This window comes from Gavia stellata, chromosome 22 (assembly GCF_030936135.1).
Source record: "Gavia stellata isolate bGavSte3 chromosome 22, bGavSte3.hap2, whole genome shotgun sequence".
Lineage (NCBI taxonomy): Eukaryota > Metazoa > Chordata > Aves > Gaviiformes > Gaviidae > Gavia > Gavia stellata.
Genome location: NC_082615.1, coordinates 6823280 through 6844345, shown reverse-complemented (window position 1 = coordinate 6844345; position 21066 = coordinate 6823280). Strand labels below are relative to the sequence as shown.

The following is a 21066-nucleotide window of genomic DNA, read 5'->3' as shown; positions in this document are numbered from 1 at the left end:
AGCGCTTAACAACGCATTTCCACGCAGCAAGACCGGCATCTTTCCATTTGGCTGTACAGCGCAGGCAGTGTACTGCTGTTAACACTGAGAACAAAGCCATTCTACAGAAAGCACTTGTGCTCTTCTGACTTCCTCAAAGTCACAGTGAGATTCATGTGTAGGCATCTTAAAGCAGTGAAACCTGCTTCCTCAGGACACGCTACTGTGACCTAAGCACCCCCCCCCCGTGCCTACTGTGTCTAAAGTGCTCGCAAGAACATGTCTGAGGCAGAAAGAATTCTCTCTCCTTGTCCCCTATCCTATTCCGTTGATTTAAAACTGCTTTCTTTAAGGATCCGAACAACGTACCCATCCCTCTCGCCTGCCTTCCACATCAGGGAGCTGACAAGGCTGGGGCCTTCATGAGCTTCAGACCGGGAGTTCACAGCAGGTTCCTTGGCCAAGCTTTGATTCCACCTTCAGGGCTTCTACAACTGCCTGGTGCCTCCACTTAGGACCTCAGGCCTTCGAATCCGCTGAGTTTTTCACCTCTAGTGATTTTTACTTTGCAACACAGTAAAGAAAATGCAACTATACATAACTCCAAGCTGCATTTGCAGTGATGGGTTTTACAGCTGCCATTAATTCCAGCAACATGTTCTCCTCTGGAGTTTCCCTACAGCAGGCAGGGGACTCCATGTACTGATTTTCTCAGTGCTTTAGCTGGCTGCTCCCACTCATGCTTTGTTAAGAGCTGTGGCATGGCAGCACTGCTAGAAATGCTGAGCTTAGTGTCCAAGGAGCTGCCCTATCTGTGCTTTTGTCAATGGATGTTAAAAAAACCCCATTAATTTAAAAGTCTGTCTCAAAGCTAGTCGAGGCACTGCTTGAGATTGGAAATCGAGAGAGAAGGAAGGGACTGCTGGAATCGAGTTTTGGTGATTTAAACCTAGCTTCTGTGAGACTGCAGCTAGCGGGGTCAGCGCTTCTGCCCCATTAGCGCAGAACACTGATGTCCAGCAAAACTTCTTTCCCCTTTGTGGAGACAATTGCACTTAGCCGCTTAATACAGGGAACAAATAAAACAGGGCATTAAACCCAGCACACGCATGGTCACAGCCCAGTGGAGCCTTCTTTCCTTTCACTGTCTGCTTGTTTCTATTTAGATATCCTATAGCTCTATTATTTACATCTTGTATTTCATTGTACTCATCTCAATAAAACACAGTATTCAACTACAATAATAATACTGCCTGCATGAGGGGACGTGAGAGGCATCTCTCCTTATCCCTGGATTCAGTCACTGCACCTGATTAGTGACGGTAGAGACATTTCTGCACTCCAGGTGCTGTCCTCCACCAATACTGACCGCTCCTTTCCAGCCCTGTTTACCTCCTCACTACACATTTCCTCTTTTCGCCACGCTATGGAATGCAATGAAGGCAGAAAAATAACCAGTGTAACCATTTGCCTACAAAACTCAGCCCCAGCTGCCCAAAAGATACAACAGGGAGGCAGCTAGCAGTATAAAATAAATAAAACAACTAAAGATACAGCAGTGTCGCACAGCACAGAGCGAGAGTCTGCTTACATCGGCCCTTGGGAATGAAGCAGGGGAGGGGGAGGAAGGGAGCTAAGTGCCATTTCAGTGTAAAAAATAAGCATTCCCTCACGGAGCCGGCATTATTGCTCAACATGCTCAGCAGGTCGGGTCTGGCACTGAGGAGGTACAAGTACGCGGGAGGGCATGTGTAAGGGCTCTGCACTGAGGAAGCTCATGGTGGCGTCATTACCCCACCAGACTGTAGGTATCTCAGGACAGCAGTACAGGAACAAGCCAACTACATCCCCTTCTGCTGACAGGTCTCCCCTCAAATGACAATAACTTCAAGTTTAATAGAGTAGAAGATAGAACCAGATTCACCCAGAGGTCAAGACAAAAGCAGCCAGCACCGCCTGTTACCAGCCGCCACTCAGTTCATGCTTGGCATAAATGTCCCAGGACCCCTTCAACGTGGGGCAAAACATTCTGGACTAAAGCTACAAGCAGAGTGGTCAGGACATGTAAACAAAGCTGAACGTCACCAGTGGATAGCATGTGTGTCCCTCCCCACGTCACATTCACTCCAGTCCTGCGGGATCCTTTCCTGGTCCTGTCACAGAGTCTCTGGCAGTGTCCTAAGGTCATAGATTCCCCCACTGCTCTACCGGGGGGAACTGATCCACTTCGCCGACCTCTGTGCTGGGCTGGTCTCCCAGCGTAAAGGTCAGTCTGTATCGCAGCCTCACTTTCTCCTGCAGTAAAGACAAAACCCAAGAGCAACATGAGAACAGCTCCCCAACAAAACACTTCACTGTTATGGCTCTACAGAGAGCACAACACTTCTGTTGCACATAGCAGGGGGAAGAGGGCCAAGGTAAGTTCATGGAGTAGTTCAGCTATTCAGCAAACCTGAGTTATTTACCTTACAGTTTTTATACCACAAAAGCTTTACTGCTTAGCGTGGAACAGTAGGAGAAAAGCATGAATGACCTGTGATAATAGTTTGCACAGATGTGGCCAGCATCCATTGCTAAGCTGCTCTCCAGTGAGCCTGAAGAATGCTGTTGGAGTAGTTCAACATTTTCAGAATTAAGTTCCTCATCATGTGGGGGAAGATAAAACATTTCCTGCTCTGCAAAATTCCTAGTACAACAGTAAACAGGAGATGGAACCAGTCCTTCAGTGAGGGGATCTCCATGCACCTCACAAGTTTTTCAACCATCCACCAAACTCCTCTGACATTTATCCTTTTGGATCTCAAAGCTTTCAGCTGATACTTTAAGGACCCTTTTGCTGTAATTCTCAAGTAGTAACATCTAGATTTGTCAAATAATTAGAATCTATTTCAGCATAGAGCTTTGAGCTTTATGGAGCAGGCTACTTAAATGAGTAACTACAGCAAGGAAAAAACAGCTACTCAGAAAAGAAAGTGTTAACCACGTCATTTCACTGGTCGCAGGTACATCCCCAAGGAATAATCGAACAGGCATGATCTGACATTTGTCTGTTGGTTCAGGTCTGTCAGGCTATAGCCTCCACACAGCAAAAGTATTTCTCCAGCACCAGCTAATTTGACATCAATCTAGTTAACACCAAAGCCAGGCACTTCCAGTGCACAAGGGATTCAGACAAGCTCCTGATACAGCTCTGATTGCTACCCTTTAAAGCTGAGCCTTATATGACCGTTGCCCTTTTGCTGGGAGAAATGTACAGGTCCTTCTCATACCTTTCCTTGCTTATGAAGTCTGTTGAGGAAGAGCCTCCCTCTAGCCCTGAACTGCAACACCAATGTTATGCAGTGACCGCCTCTGGAGGGCAAGTTAGGAACAAACAGCTGTATCTGCTCAAATGTTTGGTCCAACCCCCCCGTAGAATACAGCTTACATCAAATTTGTCTGACGCGGACAAGATAAGTCCCACTGCCCCTCTCACCTTCGCAGGATTTGCCAGAAGCATGACTTGGGTGATGGCAGCAGGTGGCTGGATGGGATTGAATGGAGACAGCTCTGTGCCAGAGGGTGGTTGTAGTTTCACTTTCATGGACTGCAAATGAAAAAGAAAGCGGAACCTCAGGGATTATCTCCTGCCTTGGGGACAATGAAAAATGCATGCACAAGCTGGGGAGATAACAGCACGCATCCAAACTGAAGAGTATCAATCCATGTGCGAGGATGAGGAAAGAAGAGCCAGCCCAGCTTGCGCAACATGATAGGAACAGGTAGACTGACAAGTCAGCCCAGAGTAAAAGCACGGGTCAGGTGAACACCAACACCACCTTCCTATCTGAGTGCTCTTGTGTCAGAGGTTTTAATACGAACACCTCCACGACGGTAGGCAGATCGTAGCTGAGACTGGGACGGTTTTCAAAACACAAAGCTGGCCATCCGCAATTATCTAGGTGCAGTAAGACTAGAATGGAACACATTGCCAGATTTAGGATGCCTGTTAGAAATTCTGATTCTAAAGACCTCAAGGGTGGCTCTATCCATATGTAACAGTCCTGTCATTGTGCTGTCTGAGCCACTTTCATGAACAGACACAGCTGGATTGATCTTAGATAGCAAGAAAAATAGAACACTAACTACCTGCAGTTCTTGACTTACGCTATTCAGTGTTTTCTGCCTCTGACAACCACCTTTATGTTTTGGAAACAGGCAGAGCACAGCCTATAGAAAGGTAGAACCAGGCTGTCCGAAGTCCCTGAGTTCATACCCAGGCCTTCCCGAATGCAGAGTTTCATGTCGCCATGGGTCTGAGCCACGCTTCCCTACCTTCGGCACAGCAGCCTGCAGCACAATGTTCTTCACAGGAAGCGGTGCCGTGTTCAGCATCGAGACTACCACAACTAGCACATCCGACCTTCCTGGCGGGCACTCCCTGGCAAAGTGCAAGAGGATCCGGAAGCCATTCTTGTCATAGGCTGTCACCGGGAGGGCACTGCCTACCGCAGAGAGAGAAGGGGAGGGGAATGCAGGTTTATGCTGCAGAAGACGATCTGTAGCAGCATTAGGCAATCTGACTGTTCAGCTGGGACATGTCATCCTTTCTCTCCACTTCATAAGCTTTGTCAAGAAGCTTTGCTTTTAAAAAATGTTCAGAGAAAGGTGAAAAACTTGAGATACTTACTGGGTTTAATGGATTCCAAGGGAACATGGACATTGGCCAAAGAAATTTCAGGTGCTTTCATGGGACTGCCTTGCTGCTGGAATGATGCTGGCTGAAAGAGAGGACTTCCTGAGCCAGCAGTGCAGCTGCTTGGGAAAGGAATTGCAGGGGCTCCAGGGGCAGCGGCTGGCAGCCCTGCAGGTGCCATTAACGGCGTAGAGGTGACAGCGGTTGGCAAAGTAGCCCCAGGGAACACCGAGGGTGTCGCCATGCCTTGGGTGGCAGTCCTGGAAGAGAGATGGAAAAAACATGGGAAATTGAGCTGCAAGCAAAGCAAGCATTCCACCACAAACCCAGGGATAACAGCAGATCACAAGGACAAAGCAGTGGCCCGGAACCAGATTGGAGTCTCTGACTCAGTACGGTCTCATGTAAGGAGAGCTATGAGGAAGGTGGTGGTGGTAGGGTTAGGCATCACCTCTCTAAGCCAAGAAGAAAGCAGAGTCCCACCTTGGCAAAGATGGGCAAGGCTAAGATGGGCAAAGGCCTCTGTACCTTAGCAGCCTATTCAACTTTACACTGTGCATTTGTATCAGGCAACAGCACAGCTGTGGTTCTCTGCCTAGTAGTGCCTGACTTTCCCTCCCGGAGGCAGGACCCTCATATTAGTTTGTAAACTGAAACCGTCTGAGAAGAAAAATCCCAATCACACATTTCTGCCAAACCAGAGAGTTGATAGTCTGCCTCTGAACCGGATGCTGCAGCAAGCTTGGCTTTTTAACTTCAGAGACAAAGCAAAGTCCAGGACTTTTGGTTACCCTTTGGCTTCTTCAAGGAGTTGTCCCAATGCATCCATCTTATGTGACATATTGCTCCCCACAGATGAGCTGAAGTACCCAGGAGCAGCTGGAATAGTCTTAGGAGGCCCCGCAGGGGCAGCCGGTCCAGCAGAGAATACAAATGGTGCTGAGTTTGGTGCTGGGATGCTGGGAGCAGTCTGAGAGGCTGTGAAAGCAGAGGGCAGCGTCACTGATGTTCCACACGTGGTCTGTGATGCATGATGGAGAAGAGGGTTCCCTGCAGGGTTGCAAGCAACAGTCACCATCTTCGGATTAAAGAAATCCAGGTCCAACTGGTCATTCTGAAAGAGAGGACAAGTAGATGCTCTAACTCACTGCTACCCTGTGTTGTAGAGATGGCACTGTTACAGAGGGAGATAGATTTACCGCAAAAACAGGTGCTGGGTGGCAAGCAGCAAAGTCTGTGGCCTATGTCAGGACTACATCTGATCTGTAATTTAAGCAAAGGAAGTGCTAACGTCATGGGGGACAGGTGGGAAACTGAGAAAGCCAGGTTCAGGGATATCTACTCTGTTCAGATGCAGCTATCCCAGATCTTAGGGCTAAGCCAGACTTCCCCTCAGGAACAGCAGCCCCTCTGCCTATATGTGTGATCACACATTTTTCCAAGGTGACAGAGTGTGTCCCAAGACCTGTCGCAATGACAGCCCCTCCCTCCCCTTCCCCTGAGACCCTCCTTTGTACCTCAAACATGCTCCACTGATTGTTTTCTGATGTCTCCTTCACTGCTGTAGGGGCTGGGTCATTCAGGCCTGAAAGGAAAAATAACAGATAGGTGACTGGAAGAGAAAATGAATTAGGTGTCATCCCTTGGCAGTTGTTTCAGTACCATCAAACTACTTGATTCAGCTCCGCCACAGCCCAAGAACCTGATGAAAGACTGAAATGGGCTGTAAGTCTGCGATGAGAAAAAGAGACTGACAGCACCAGTAGCTGACAGGCACCCCCTGCACACAGCTCTTCTAACCCTTCCTGATTTGCAGTGTCTTCTGCTGTTCATATCTGGGCTCCACAGGCAGGCATTCTGCAGGCTCCTACACGCGACCCCTCTAAGGCACCTTGCTCTTTAGCACAGCCGCGAAGTCAGGGGTGAAATGTGTACCAAACTGCAGCCTGTATGTCCAAGCACCTACAGAGATCAGATTGCAATTACACTTAACTGTTATTTCACTTGCAGCCTACTCTGGGAAGATCAGAGTTTTTAATACTGACTCACTGACCAGGTCTTATATTCAGGATGATGCAAGGGAGTGTTCCCTGGACTTCACTAGAAACCAAAGGCATCTCCTGCTGCTTTTAGGCATGCCACATGTGCAGCCAGCCCTCACACTCACACTGAAGGAAGAAAGCAGTCTTTGTTAGGCATGAATTGAGTAGCCCTTTTCTGGGCCTCTCAGTGTCTTACCTAAGCACAGGAGCTCCTCATCCAGCAAGGAGAGGGAGTTGGCTGTGCTGCTCTGCTGAGCGGGTACGGCTTCCACTTGGCTGGAGGAACTGCTCCGCAACTGTGCGAACGTCTGGGGAGGAGGTGGAAGAATGGGGATTTCTGCTGGGGCTGGGGCTACTGTGGGGGCTGGCGTCAGGGTGGTGGGTGGCATTGGAGGTGGCGGGGTGCTGGTGACGTCCAATCCAGCAAGGTCAATGAGGGTGTTGAGATTACTTGTGGAGTTACTCCCTGCAGCAGACAGAAGAGTACTACTAGGAAAGAAGGCAAAAGGCTCAGAGCAAACCCAATGTACAGAAGAAATTATCAGAGAGATGGTTTACGTAACACAGATCCTCATTTAATCATGGCTTATGGCTCTTTATATCAGAGAAAGCCCACATGCTTTCTACCTAACCATTTGCTGTCCACAAGCTCCTTAAATCAACCCAGATACTTGGGAAATTTCTATATGAAAAGTAACATCTGCTCCAACCACTTCTCTTTCCCCAGTGCTTCTTGTAGCATAATTCGTAGTCTTTTCAAAAATCTTTTGAGCTCAGATGAGGCTTTGGGAGATCCTACAGAATTACAATAAACAAAGGCTGCCAGAGAGCTAGACAGCTGAGGAAAATTCATACTGTCTGGATCTTCATATTTAGGACAGTCTTGTCCCAATAAAATGTTGTCAGGAAGCATTACGCATTCCTCTTCTGCTCTCGATGCAGAAATGTTTAAGTGATTCCCAAATGGTAATTCTGCCACACATATGTCCAGAGCTTTCAATGGTGAAGCTGAAGTGTAAAGTGGGCAACTGGCCTAAATTCACGAATGGAATTGCTGGCAAAGTCAGGAACAGGACCCCTGGCCTGGCTCCCACTCTCCTGCTCTTGTCCTTTTGATAAAATCATCATCATCTTACATGTCACCGTTAAGAAACAGGACAAATGTGGAGGTGAAACTGTATGAGAACTTCCAGCCACACAAACTGTTCAGATGCAGGTTTACTACTGATGTTATCAAAGCTTTCAATAATATGGAATGAGCAATGGAAAATGCGAAGCTGCAGCACTGTTGCTCATGTCCAGAATTGTTTATCCACTGCTTAGGAGCTGTCTTGTCCCCCTCTGATTCACAAACTGTTGGCCACAAGAACCATCAATAGCTTACATCACCACAATTAATAAGTAACCTCGTCCAAAAGATTTAGAAATGCAGGATTCAAAATTAAACAGTTGGCTTCCCAGGAACTCACCTTCCACTACAGACATCACAGGGAGATCCACTTCGCCATTGATCACTTGCCCCTCTATTATTTTTTTATAGGAATTAATCACACGGGATAAATTGTCACTCGCTTGCAGAATATCCCCTATAGGCAAGAGAGACAAAAACAACCTCCAAAACTTTAGTCACTTTGCTCCCACTAATGCTGAGAGTACTCAGTTATCAGCTAAATGATCAGCAAGAAAAAACATAATCATTTGGCAATGAGCTCCATTACTCTCTGTCTTTGTCGTGCTTCTCTAAGCAATACTCTGACCTTTCTAGGTCCGTGCACATTACAGTAACAATGAAAAAATGAGTCCAAGGCTTTGTTCCCCACAGCAACTCCCTTCCCCTTCCAAAGCAGCAGTTGTCCCCCATTATCGCCCCCAGCCTCCCTAACCACCAACTCTGCTGTCAAGTCCTTGCCTGAATTTAAATGATAAGCATAAAGAGGCAAGGATCTTGTCTTTTATCTGCTTGCTCAAAGCAAAGTGCATTCACAGCGAAGAGGCATCTTTGCAGCAGCCATTCCCTTGCTGAACCCTTGCACAGTCACAGGTCACAAAAGCAATTAAAAAAGGAGAAGCGTAGCTTTGTTTACCCAAACTGCTGTCATTATCCTCTGTCTCACTGGCCAGCTTGAATAATGTCCGTCTTTTGGTTTCACACCTTTCATAGAGCTCCTAGGAAGATCGATTAGGACAAAGGGTTTCATCAGCCAGGAGCCACTGTCAGCAATACCAGTCAGCACAGAATGACTCCCCAGAGATGCACTGGAAAGCCCAGAATAGAGAAACCAGCCTCCCTGTGCTGAACATGCCAGTGTGTCTGGACAGCCAAGATCCCCTGTCCCTGCCCTGTTAACAGAGCTGTGAGGCATTACATTAGCCTGGGAGTCTAAACGCAATCTGCATTTTCAACACAACATCTCTCAGTCCTCCCTCACTTTAGCACTTACGGCCAGCTCTAGCCCAAAAGAGATGTTCATTCCTTGTACTGTGGTAGTCCCTAAAAGCCCAAGGAAGAGCAGAATTATGCTTCAACAATTATACTTCAATTGTGCTGCAACCTCTACTCAGAGAGTCTGCAACCACACAGAAGAACGGTGGCAAGAAGGAAATGTTTCACAGAAACAAACCAGTTTCTTAAGCTTCCTACCATCATTCCAGGAGCTTGTTGTTAAACACAAGTAGGTTTAACTTTTTTAATTGGATAAGGTGTAACTCTTCAAGGCCCTGGGCCTATCCAACCATCCCTGGTGTCTTTTTTGATTTTTACCTTCTTGATGTTCTCCCAACCTTTTAACACTAGCTAAAACTCTTCCTTTTTCTGCCCCTTTCAGCCTTTAGTTTACCATCCACAGTGCTGTGAAGGTCAGTTATTATCTGCAATCAGTGTGTCCTAATAGGAGCAAGAATTACAAACTGCAGCTTCTTGATTCTGCCACACTGCATCTTTGGAGAAGAGCTACACCTCACTTCAAGCATGTGCAAAACCGAGCTATCACTCACTGTCCTTGCAAGGCACTGAGTCCTCTGGTGAAAGGTGTTAAAAAGATGGTTATTTTCTTTCCTGCTGTTTCCAATGATTGCTCTTGTTTCGTGCTGTTGCTCTCCATTTTACTGCACTGTTTGTAATTCTCTCAAAACTCAAGTCTGTAAGAAGAAAGGACTGACTGCAGGATTTCTGGGAAGAAAGAGCAACTCAGACCAACCTTCATGAGCTCCCGATCAGCCTCTGATGAGTCCTCTTTGCTATAATGAACCAACATCTCATTCAGCAGCTTCACATTGTTATTTACTTCCTCCAGCGTGTGCATGCGTTTTGTCACTTTTTGAATCCGAGCCTCATCCTTCAGGGTGTAAAACACAAGACATGAAAAGTGAGTTTTCCTGTAAAAGTCCACAGTATCACATCAGCAGGTGTTATCTGTAAATCATGCCAAGTAATGTCTATTTAAGGTTAAGCTAGAAAAAAAATTATATCATTAACTCTCCATTCAGGTGAAGCTTTGCTTATTTGATTATCTTTTCACCACCATTCTGAAATGTTAGAAACCCCCATATTTCCAAAAAGTCTCATTAAATAGATTTTAATGTATAATCATACCACTAAAAATAGAAGTGTTCAAAACAGTATGTTCCCAAAAGTTCTTTTCTGACCTTTTCAAAAGAATTTTTTTTTTTTTTGGCCACTTGATGACATTTTATGAAAAAGATATGTTTGAAGCAAAACATTTACTAGGAACAAGCACACTCTACTAGAAAATGTCCACCCATCTCTGATTTGAGATTCCATCTAAAGGTGTAGGAGGGTCTGCCCAGGGGACAAGAAAAGCTTCAATGGAAACATTTCAGTAACCTATACATCCTTTTCAGTCTAGAAGCTATCCTTTTTTATTTGCCAGAATCACAGTGAGTCATTTCCTGGACTCTAGGGTTTCTAATGACTGCCATGGGTGGATGCATCACACCTCTACAAACAGGAAGATGTTTCCATGAAGCCTGCTTGTGAGAAGACCCAGTCCAATGACTCAGTCCTCAGTATCCCGGGGTGGTACTGCAATGCTCTCACCATCTTGAGTGATGAGAACGTAGTTAATTACAACAAGGGGCATTTAATCCTTGCTCCTTCTTGCCCTGTCCTCCACCAGAGCCACAACTGTAGACGTTTTTGTGATACAAACACCTCCCAGTTGTGAGCTGGAGTCAAAATTTCAACACATTCATCTCATACAGAGCCCTACTAAGTCATCACATGGCAGCCCCTTTGCGCTGGTAACCACGGGGACTAGATGCAAGTTAGCAGTGTCTTGTAATTTTAAAAAATAATAAAAGATTGGGTGTCGCTGATGGTCAGTCTCATTCAGTCCCCACAACTTGACTAAGGAATGTACTAAGGCAATGCTCCCAGAGCCTCAAAAACCCAGGTGCTGCCATTCACATAACCCTAAAGCTCTCCACCATTTTGGAGTCAAATTGCTTAAAACCTGCAAAGCAGACTGCTGACTGGAACCAATCCCACAGGAATTTCTTACCTCTTTTACCATGGATTTTATAAGCTTGTTGGCCTCTTGTAAATCATCTGGGTTTTTGCTTTTCAGCAGTTTGGCTAGAAGCTGTAAAACGAGAAGAGGATATTCAGGAAACAAATAAAAACCCTTTGGCAAAGGGAAGCAGTGAAAGGAATCTAAGTGAACAATTCAGGGGAAAAGAGATACAGCCCACTATTACAAAGCTTACACCGCTTTCATAGTTACAGTGACTTCAGCAGCAGTCATTTATCGGTTTTTATTATATGCAAGTTGCTGCATTCTTGCTTCTACACAGGACATAGCTGTGAAATCTCAGAGACTTCTGACACTAGATAATTATTCCTCCCATACACCATTTTTGATCCCGTGTGTGAAACGTTCTCTGCCTTCTGGTACTACAGCAGGATGGCACTTTAACCAGGAATAATCCTTTAATGGTAACACAGACACGGTCTTAGCTGGAACTTCAGGTTAGGTAGGTGGACAAAGCAATGAGTCCTGTGAAAGTACACACCACCACCCCAAAAATAAAAGTCACATTAGTATACTTTACTTCCTTATTCTAAATGTGCATTGAGTAATCACTTTTCATCAGTGATTACAATACAAGTCTTCACTGTACCTTGGATTTCTCCTCATCATCAAACACAGGGTTTTTGGGACGAGGCGGTGGAGAGGGAATCAGGGTTCTGTCTGCAGGAATCACAGGATCAAACATAACGATCCCTGAAAGCAGAAAGGGAACCCACGTGGGTTTGCACATGCAGTCACAGCAGGCAGTGCAACCAGTTATTCACAGGCTGCTATCAAAGCAAACACACAGCCAAACCGTCCATTGACACTAGCGCACTGTTCTAATGAGCAATATAGGATCAAAATCACTGAGCATGCCATCTGGAAAAATAAAGGTTTTTTTGATAAAGGCCAAAACCCCAGCAACTGTGTTGCCATGTCCATACTGGTCCTCTAATAGCTCGGTATAATCAATAGCTCTCCACTATTTGTCTTTCCCCCTTTCACATTAGCTGTTCAACCACTAAGTGAAGTCCCAGACAACCCAGCTTTGTGCAAACTCAGGGGCATGACATTTGTTCGTAGAAATGAGCTGAGCAGGAAAGTGGACAACAATGCAAAGTGGGGTGATGAGCGGACTCCTAACCACTAGTGGGGAAAGAGCCAAGCTTCCTGTTTGTTCCATTGTCAAATCCCTAGATTTGTGCTCTACCTCAAGAGCTTCCCTGGAACCAATTTTTCTTGTGTTGAAGCTGCATGCTTCTCAGCTGAGCTTTTTTCACTGTGCCTACACAAGAAATTTCTATCAGTTGAACTAAAAGTACAATTGCAAAGTGATCTAGTTAAAAGAACACAAAAGGCTACATGGAGGCTCTTATTTCGCTTTAAATTAGACTTGTTCAAATCATTTAATAACTAGTTCCAGAAAAACTCAAAAAAGGCCCTGCAAACTAAAACAAAAGTATTTGCAAGGTGTTTAACTGATCTAGTTAAAAAAGCCAACCCAACCCAGCCCAAGGCACTTAAATATAATGAGAAGCTTTTCAGGGAATTTCTCCCTTGTTCTACCTCCTCTCAGAGCCTGCCTTGTCCCCAAGTAATTAGAAGCTGTATATTTTGTGACACTCCTGCTTAAAGCACAGGCTGGAGAGAATGCATGACTTCCTACCTTGTCGCTTCAGCATGTAGTAGGCATCCTTGATTTTGGATTCCTCTGGCAATGCCACTGTCCAGCTATACAGCAGTTCAATGACTTTGGTCTTCACCTTCTCGGAGACTCGGTCTCCCAGGTACTAAGAGTGGAAAAAAGGTGCAAATTCCCCACATTCTTCATTATTTTTAAAAATAAAGCCCAAACCCAGAGAATGGGAGTTCAGTGATACACATTAAAAGGTGTATAATCCAAGTTCCAAGATGATCTAAGATACATCTTATTAAAAGGAAAAAATGTTCTTCTAATATATTTGAAATAATAGTGAAGAGCAGCTTTGTGATTATCTTCAGCAAAAGAAAAAGCAGCTATTCTGTTGGTTTCAGGATTTTGCTATTTAAAAAATACAGCAATACAGATAACCACCCCCTTCCCTGTCTTATGGGAAGGAATCTGGGAATACTTTGCTGCATCAATCATGCCATGGGGTGCCTCTGTCTATTTTCACCATGTTACACTGATCATGAATGTTGAGAGACTTAGCCAGGCACTCTTTACACAGCAAGTCAGCAGCAGAGTGAGGATTAGAACTCTATGGTGTGTTGCCAGGTCTCTTGTTTTAACCTCTGCATCACACCTCTCCTCCACTGATGCTGGGGTTTTGTTTGTTTTTTTTTAAAAACACAGACCAAGCTTTAGAACAGTACAGAGAGTATATACTGATGATAAGTAAGTACAACTTACTGAGAAAAATAGTAAGCAAAGCACAAAAAAAACCCCTTAGCTAACAAATGCTCTTGAATATAGGCTAATAAATGCAATGAGCCAGACAGAGCACTGCAAATATTTTGGACGTTGCCTGTAGCTTATGGAGGCCAAACAAAAAGTAAATACAGCCATAAAGCTGAGGGACTAACCTTGGGAGACACAACTTTTATTAACTCGTTTAAAAAGCGAAACTTCCCTACTTCGTTATGAAATCTTCTCCCACAATTCTTCATACAAGCTTCCAGCACCTGCATTGAAGTAACAAAGACAGGGGCTGAAACCAACAACAAAACTCTTCAATAACAACGTAGCTGTGCTCTGCTTATAGGGGAACTGGAGGACCCATGTCAGTGAGACACATGTTCCTGCTGTGCGATACGGGCATGAATCTCCCATCTTTAGGGGTGACACATCATGACAGGCTGGTCTCCCACCCTCAGCTCTGTATACCTGGATCAGTTATCTCACCATTAGGTCTCATAACAATGAATACAAATCTTACCTCAAGATAACAAATGAAAACAGCTGAAACTAAACCAGTTATTTCTGACTGCTCTGCTGCTGCTAATGAGCAATTTGGACACTTCAGTTATGTAACTGTGCTCCCTCTCACTGTCTACTCCCCCCCAGAAGAGGGGAATCAGGGCATTCAGCCCCAGAACTAGACCCAACTAACCCCACTGACACACACTGTGCCCCCCTTATACTCTGCACAGATGATGTCAAATGATATGTAACTGGATTTAAGGGGAGGGGTAAGGACTACCTACTGTCAAGGCTTGGACTGCCTCCCATTCCTGTGGCGACTGGATTTTATGAGCCAGGAGTCTCACAGCTATCTGTGGCCTGAAACAAAGCAGATCCCCGTTACAAACAAAGCAGGCGAACACGTTGAAGTATTTTCAGACTTTCACAAATTCTGCTGTTTAAACAAGATGACTTTCACTTCATTAAAAGGAAATGCCATTTAGTACTTTTTGTTGTTCCATCAGTGTACAAAGGCTAACAAGAAACGTTCAGGGCACCTTTGTAAGCCTGGGTGTTTGCACATACGAAAGGAAGTGAGGGCTAGTAGTCTGAGCCAGCAATTCCAGATTCCTCCTTGGGAGGGGCCTAACAACTCCCAGTACAGTCCCCAGCCCAGGAAATCACTTCATTTCTTTTGCATTACTTTCCTTTTTCCAGAAGAAAACACTTCTTCCTTAGCTCACAGGAATGCTGTGACCCAGAAGGTTTCCTCAGTTAAGCCTTGTAAAGATTTTAAAGACGTGAAGTCCCATAAGGCACTAAGAGTTATAACCCCATTTTACAGACTGGCAAACAGACCGAGTTTGGCTAGATGAGAACGCTGCAGCTGCAGAAGCTGACATTAGAGGCAGATTCAGAATTCCCTTTTTCCTAGTGCTCAGTCTGTGTGTAAGCCATGCTACCCTTCACAAAAGGGTAGCACTATGCAGCATCTTATTTCTTTTGTAGCTCAATCTTCAGTGTATATAAAAGAAAACATGAAAGTTTGATGATCAAATGATATATTTTAAACTGTGAATGTTAATTTATTAAGTCTAGAGCAGTTTGGGACACTCACCCTTCAAGTTCTTTGTTGATCTGGTCACAGAATCCAATGATGTATTCCCAGTCTTCTTGCCTGTTAGATGGGTTAGTGGCTTTATCTTTGGCAAGGGAAAGAGAACATATTACCAATCAAGCAAAAGAAACAGTATAAAAGGTCATGAATTTCCTAGAGAAAAGCATTTGACATCCATTGCCAACTATAAAAAAAGGAGAAAGAAGTCCACACATGGTATGTCTGTTCAGGGAAAAGGGTGTGTCCAAGTTGAGACATCCAAATATCCAGCAAGAATCACTGCTTCCCAAAAAAACCAGGTGCCAAATCTCAAGTACGTAGAAACATGCTATTTCCATACTCTAAATGAGAGTACAGGATAAAATATTTGAGCTCACACAGCTTCCCTCTGCCTGAAATGCTATCTCTTTCTATTTGGCTATAACATTAAACTCCTTCAGGGCTAAACCCTCCCACTTTCTACATAGGAAATGATTTTTTTTATTCCCTGGGAGTTTTATAGAAGTAAGAGCTGGAACATCAGATGTTTAATATAAGTCATTTAGCATTAACATTTGTTTTTAGAGTGCCAACCGATTTGTTAGATGCCTTAGCATCTCTCCTGGGAATTATGAACTGAAATTTATTATTATACATTGAGTTGTTCTTGCAAGTAATAAACACCACAGCCTGTACCTGACCAGGAACTCAAATCCTATATGCTCAAATTGAGAGACTGATGCTCTACTGACTGGGCTATTTCAGGCTCCTGAAGGATCCTCCCTCGGGTACCAGCGCCTCGATTATTGTACTGATTGCAGAATAGTGAGGCTATCAGCATCTTTTTTCGTTATGAATGCATCTTCTCCATGTATTCTACTTAACTCTGATAGAGCACTGAATTTACAGTAGACAAGATTCCTGCTTTAACCTAATTTTCCAGCCAAGATGACTGGACACGATGATTTTTCTTGCTTGTAAGGAAAGAAACAATGCACTGCAGCTATATATCTAAGGGCTGGCATTTAAGAAGCTGTCCTCAAAATTTTAATACAATGGAAAGAGATACAGAAAAGAAAATATTGCTTAGACGGATAGTATAGAGCAGGGGATGAAGGACAGGAAAAAAAACCCAGCACACATCCCTGTACTTTCATCATAGAGGGAAGCATAACGAAATAAACACATGCTACGTTACAAAGTGTCATTTTTTACCATCATTAAAACATATCCTTTTACCTTTCCACAGGCAGATAAAAACAGCTGTCAAACATCCACTCTGAAACCTCACTTTCACAGTGCACCTTAGTCCTCCTACCGTGGCAGTCCTACAAGGTTTGCTCGTATTTCACTCTTTGTGGAAGGATAGTTGTAAATTTTGTAAATTGTTCCATGGATTGCATCTGCATAGGTGAATCTCTCTGCCTGCTGCTGACTTTCATGGGAGCCTAGATAAGCAAAAGGCAGCAGCCAGGGAGGACTAACTGCAGAATCACATCTTGTTGTACAAGCTAAGCTACCAAGCTATTTTTTGAACTCAAGAGATTCAAGGGAGCCTTAGTTTAAAAAGCAGCTGCTGCAAAGCCACGCAACTGTTAAAAACATATGTGGCACTTAAACCTTATTACCACACTCACAACTGCTGAACACCCTGGGAGCATCATGAAACTGCGGACTTAAAACAATCTAAAAGTCTTTTCATGGAAGTCAAATGGCATTGTGCATGGTTCAGTGCTCCAAAGCACCTCTGCTGCTCTGCAGGCCTAGATGAAAGAAATACAGTTCTTGGCTGCACTTAATGGAATTTATTTAATAAATACAGGAAGAGCACAAACAAGTAAAGGCACTTGACTAAATGAACTATTTGTTGGTTGCACATCCTGAAATTAGGAAAGAGATCTGGTACAAACAGGAAAATGTAAGCAACGTTTTCTTGTGAAATGTTATTTTTAAAGCTGTTCCAAATATCTCCAAAAATTTCTTGGAATGACACTGGATTATTTCACACTCTCAGATTGGGTTCAGATTCATCTTATTTTTTGCACCAAAAGCTCTCACATAAAGACAGTAAAGTCTCAGAAGGAGAGAGAGATTACTGAAGGGAAGTTATGTTCCACATGAAGAACTCCCTATTTCTAACATTCATAAAATCTCCATGTGAAACCCTAATTCATAAAAGCTAATAAGCTTGACCAGAAGTCCTGCCCTGGCTCTGGAGATTGATGTGTTTGCATGACACAATACAACAGCGTGTATGGATACTTACTACCAATCTTAGTACAGCCACATGAACACAGCACCCCAGACAATTTAAATTACCTTGCTTAACCTTTTCAGGACATCCCTACATGAAGCTGCATCACGTCTATCAAGGCATAACTTAAAATCCTCTATTTTTATGCAGAACACTTAAAATGTGGGCAGGGAGCTCCTCTGCACTGCCTTATAAATATGCTTCAACCCTTATATGAAAGGATTCGTTCCAGGAAGAAGAGTTTGGTGCTCTGGAATGTCAAATCCTTGGCTTCTCTGTTGAAACTCCCAAAAAAGGCCCATTTGGTACCAGTTATAAAGTGTGCTTTCAGAGACACTTGTCCACCAGGTCCCATCCTGAAAATCCCATTTCACATTGGCAACCAAGTGAATCTGAATTAGCAACCTGGGAACAAAGTCTCAGCACTACCCCAGTCCTGCCACCATCTCTGCCTTAGCTTTCAGACACTGCTGCGCTTAGGACATAGAAAGTTGCTTCACACTTGACCTAAGCGTTAGAGCCACGCAGCCCTCAGTTGCCCTGCTAGACCCTGAAACACTAATGAGTCAACATTCAGATGCATCATTAGATATGAAACAAAGGTGCTTATTTTCTCTACAGAGAAACAAGGAGGTTGGAATGCAGAGAACCACAGACCATTAACTGACTGGTAATGAATGCTCATATTTTCCTGGGTTTACTTCTCTACTGAAATGAGACAAAAGCCATCCCAACGAAGAGTTTCCCCAGGTCAAGCTTAGCATATGAATTGGGAATCCCCAGCTCAAGCATATCGAGTCTAACAGTCAGATTCTGTTTGTATCCCTGGGAGGAGGAGGAGAATGCTGACCCATGAGAATACAAGGAAATAAGAAGCTAAGACAATCATAATATTTTATCCATCTGCATCTATTACATAGCTGGACATTGCCTAAGCCTAACATCAATGTGATACAATAAGCTTCCTTTTGGATGCAGTAGAAAAGGCAGCGCTAAAGTCAAAGGATCCAGCTGTATTCGTACAACTGACATGATTTTCTAACCTTCTCTTCTATTTCAGCTAAGTGCAGGAGAAGAGTCTGCCAGCAAGGAGAGAATAGAAAGGATCACCTTCTTTCATCCTGGCTGCCTGAAACAAGGCAGGAGACATGACGATGCTAGATCATGACTGGCTGAAGTGCAGATCTTGCTGCAGTATTAGGACACGAGGGTGATGTTACTTCATGGGTCTATGACTCCACCTGATGACAGAGACAGGGCAGCGTGGAAGGCTGCACACCACTGGTATAGAAAAAAAATCATTGGCAATAAGAAATTTTCCATCTTCCCGTGACTGGGAAGTCAGCTGTGCTGCTGAGCAATTCTGGCCCTTCCCTTTAGTAAGGGCACAGCAGCTGCACACCCCCAAGGTTAGCATTAGACACGGCACAGCTTCGTGGTGGTTACCAGAAAAAGAACCTCAGGAGGCCTGGTGAAAGCTCTCAGATGCACCAGCCTTTGCACTCTGCCTTCCTGGGCTGCACGACTCCGCCGGTAATTTATGTACACTAAATGCTCTGTGCTCCTCTACAATGGGAGGAGCGATATAATCACACCAGCACAAATCACTGTAGCAGTGACCTGGCACGAATGCATCCTCTTAAATGAGAGGGCAACACTCAAGCCTTGAAAAACGTGTACACCTCCGCAATCAGGCTCACTGCAATATTTCTTACAGTGAGTAAGGCCTTTGCAACACTACCCTTTAGCATATGTTCCCCAGTGCAGAATATCCTACTGCTTGGCCAAGGAGCAATAACTTCTCTCTTAACTTCCACAATGAAAAAATAACCCCACAAAACAAACAGTCAGGAAGCTTTCCAGGCTATACAACCTAAAATATCCTTCCTACTAGAGATATTTTCACGCACAAACTGAACTTGGTGAGTCAGTTCTCCTCAGAGAAAGATTAAAAGGAAGGGATGTGGGTGTTTCTTCATGTGTCTCACTGGCTACCATTAAAGATATTGACAAACTGTGGGAGTTCAGAGGAGGAGCAAAAATGGTAAAGGGACAGAAGGGATTGATCTAAAATGAGAAGAGCTGAAAACATCATTTAGCCAGTAACTCCTATAACAGATGACGATACCATATATGCAATTGAATTTTATATAAAAACACCGAGAAAGAACAAGAATTATTTAATCTTGTTTATGAAAGGATAACTCCAAAAGGGTAACAGGTTTTATACTCTAAGGTATTTAGGGTAATGACCATCTTCTGCTGTTTGCCTAGTACCCAACTACTTAGGAACTTCACTCACTGCTGTAATCAAAGAAATAACTATTAAAAGAAGAAAATCTAGGCAACAAGCTAGTGATGTGTAGGTTAGCCTCGCGGGGACAGCAACTGGAGCCCCTGTGCGTGGAATATATGAAAAACAATTACTGTTTTGAGCGATTCATTCAAGAATCACCTCCCGATCTGCCAGTGCTGGGTTGGGATCCCACAGCACCAGGTTCTGTACAGCCACACAGCCCAAAAGCCAGCCGACTCATGGGCAGCGCAGGCAGACACGCAATGAGGAGATACTCAGCAAGGGCTGCGGATGAACAAGCCATGGTTTGGGGTTTTTTCCCGGTCTCTAACATTTAAGATTCTGTGATAAAAAAATACCTTATCTTGACAAAGGATTTTTAAATATCCCAGTCTGTATGGGATGGACATCCGTAACTCCTACCCTGAAACTGCAGCTAGGCATAAAGCAGGATTTGACTGCTTGAAAAGCATGGTTGTATAACACATTAATACAACTTATTTGGGAAATCCCTACAGTTCTCAACCTCATGAACAGCACTAAAGCTGTCACTAACCCACTGACCAAAACGCAGGTTAGGGAAGAAGAGAATCAGGGACAGACACGTACCATGAGCCTTTATGGCCAAAAAAAAAGCAACAGCCCTGCAGGTGCTGAGCAACATGAGCTACAATCCTGCCCGTTCCTCACACCTCCCAACAAGCAAATTGATGATTAGGGGACCCAAACGGCCGCTGTGCCCCTACAACCACAGTCCTCCATCACTCCTTCAGTGGTGCTGTCGCGCCCAGGCCGCTGGACGCCCCAGCGGGGCAGCCGGTGGCAGTGACCACCGGGAAGAGGGGAGGCCTCAGCCCCTTCCCCCGCCCCGCAGGACGCATCCCGGCGCAAGCGGAGGTCTCTGCTCCGGGGGACCGTCCCCAAGGTGCTCACACCCCCTCCAGCCTCCCCCAGACGGCACCGCCACGGCCCGGGCAGCTCAGGGGCGGCCGCCTCGCTGAGGGGGGCGGCGGGGAAGGGCGGGAGGAGGGCTGCGGTGAGGCGATGGGGAGGGGCCGGGGCTGCGGGGGGCCCAGGCCGGGGAGGCTGGGGGACCCCAGGGCCGAGGGGAGCGGTGCTGAGGGCCGGGGCGGGCGGGGGGGAAGGGGGGGGGGGGGTGGCCGCGGGGTACTCACTCAGCCACGACTCCAGGCTCTCCCCTTCCGCCTCCGCCATGTTGCCGGCCCGGCCCGAGGCCCCGCCCCGGCCGCGCGAGAGCCGAGCGGGGGGCGGGGACGGGCTGAGGACCGCCCCCCTCACCGGGCCTGG

The 21066-nt window shown here is 45.2% G+C and overlaps 1 protein-coding gene across 2 annotated transcripts; it reads right to left on the bottom strand.

Annotated features, from left to right (window-relative positions):
* Positions 1-1254: 1254 nt before the first annotated feature.
* On the bottom strand, positions 1255-20973 carry GGA3 (golgi associated, gamma adaptin ear containing, ARF binding protein 3). Of its 2 annotated transcripts, XM_059828331.1 has the most exons (17): positions 20934-20973; positions 15230-15314; positions 14415-14490; positions 13794-13892; positions 12895-13018; positions 11836-11939; positions 11217-11297; positions 9894-10031; positions 8781-8862; positions 8180-8282; positions 6893-7182; positions 6172-6239; positions 5446-5768; positions 4649-4914; positions 4294-4463; positions 3455-3565; positions 1255-2274 (listed from the first exon to the last, which is right to left on the bottom strand). In XM_059828331.1, the coding sequence occupies exons 1-17, from the start codon at positions 20971-20973 to the stop codon at positions 2164-2166; spliced, it is 2271 nt and encodes a 756-aa protein (XP_059684314.1). In that variant the 3' UTR covers positions 1255-2163. The 2 variants fall into 2 exon arrangements, with proteins under 2 accessions (XP_059684314.1, XP_059684315.1); XM_059828332.1 differs by lacking the exon at positions 13794-13892.
* Positions 20974-21066: the final 93 nt, after the last annotated feature.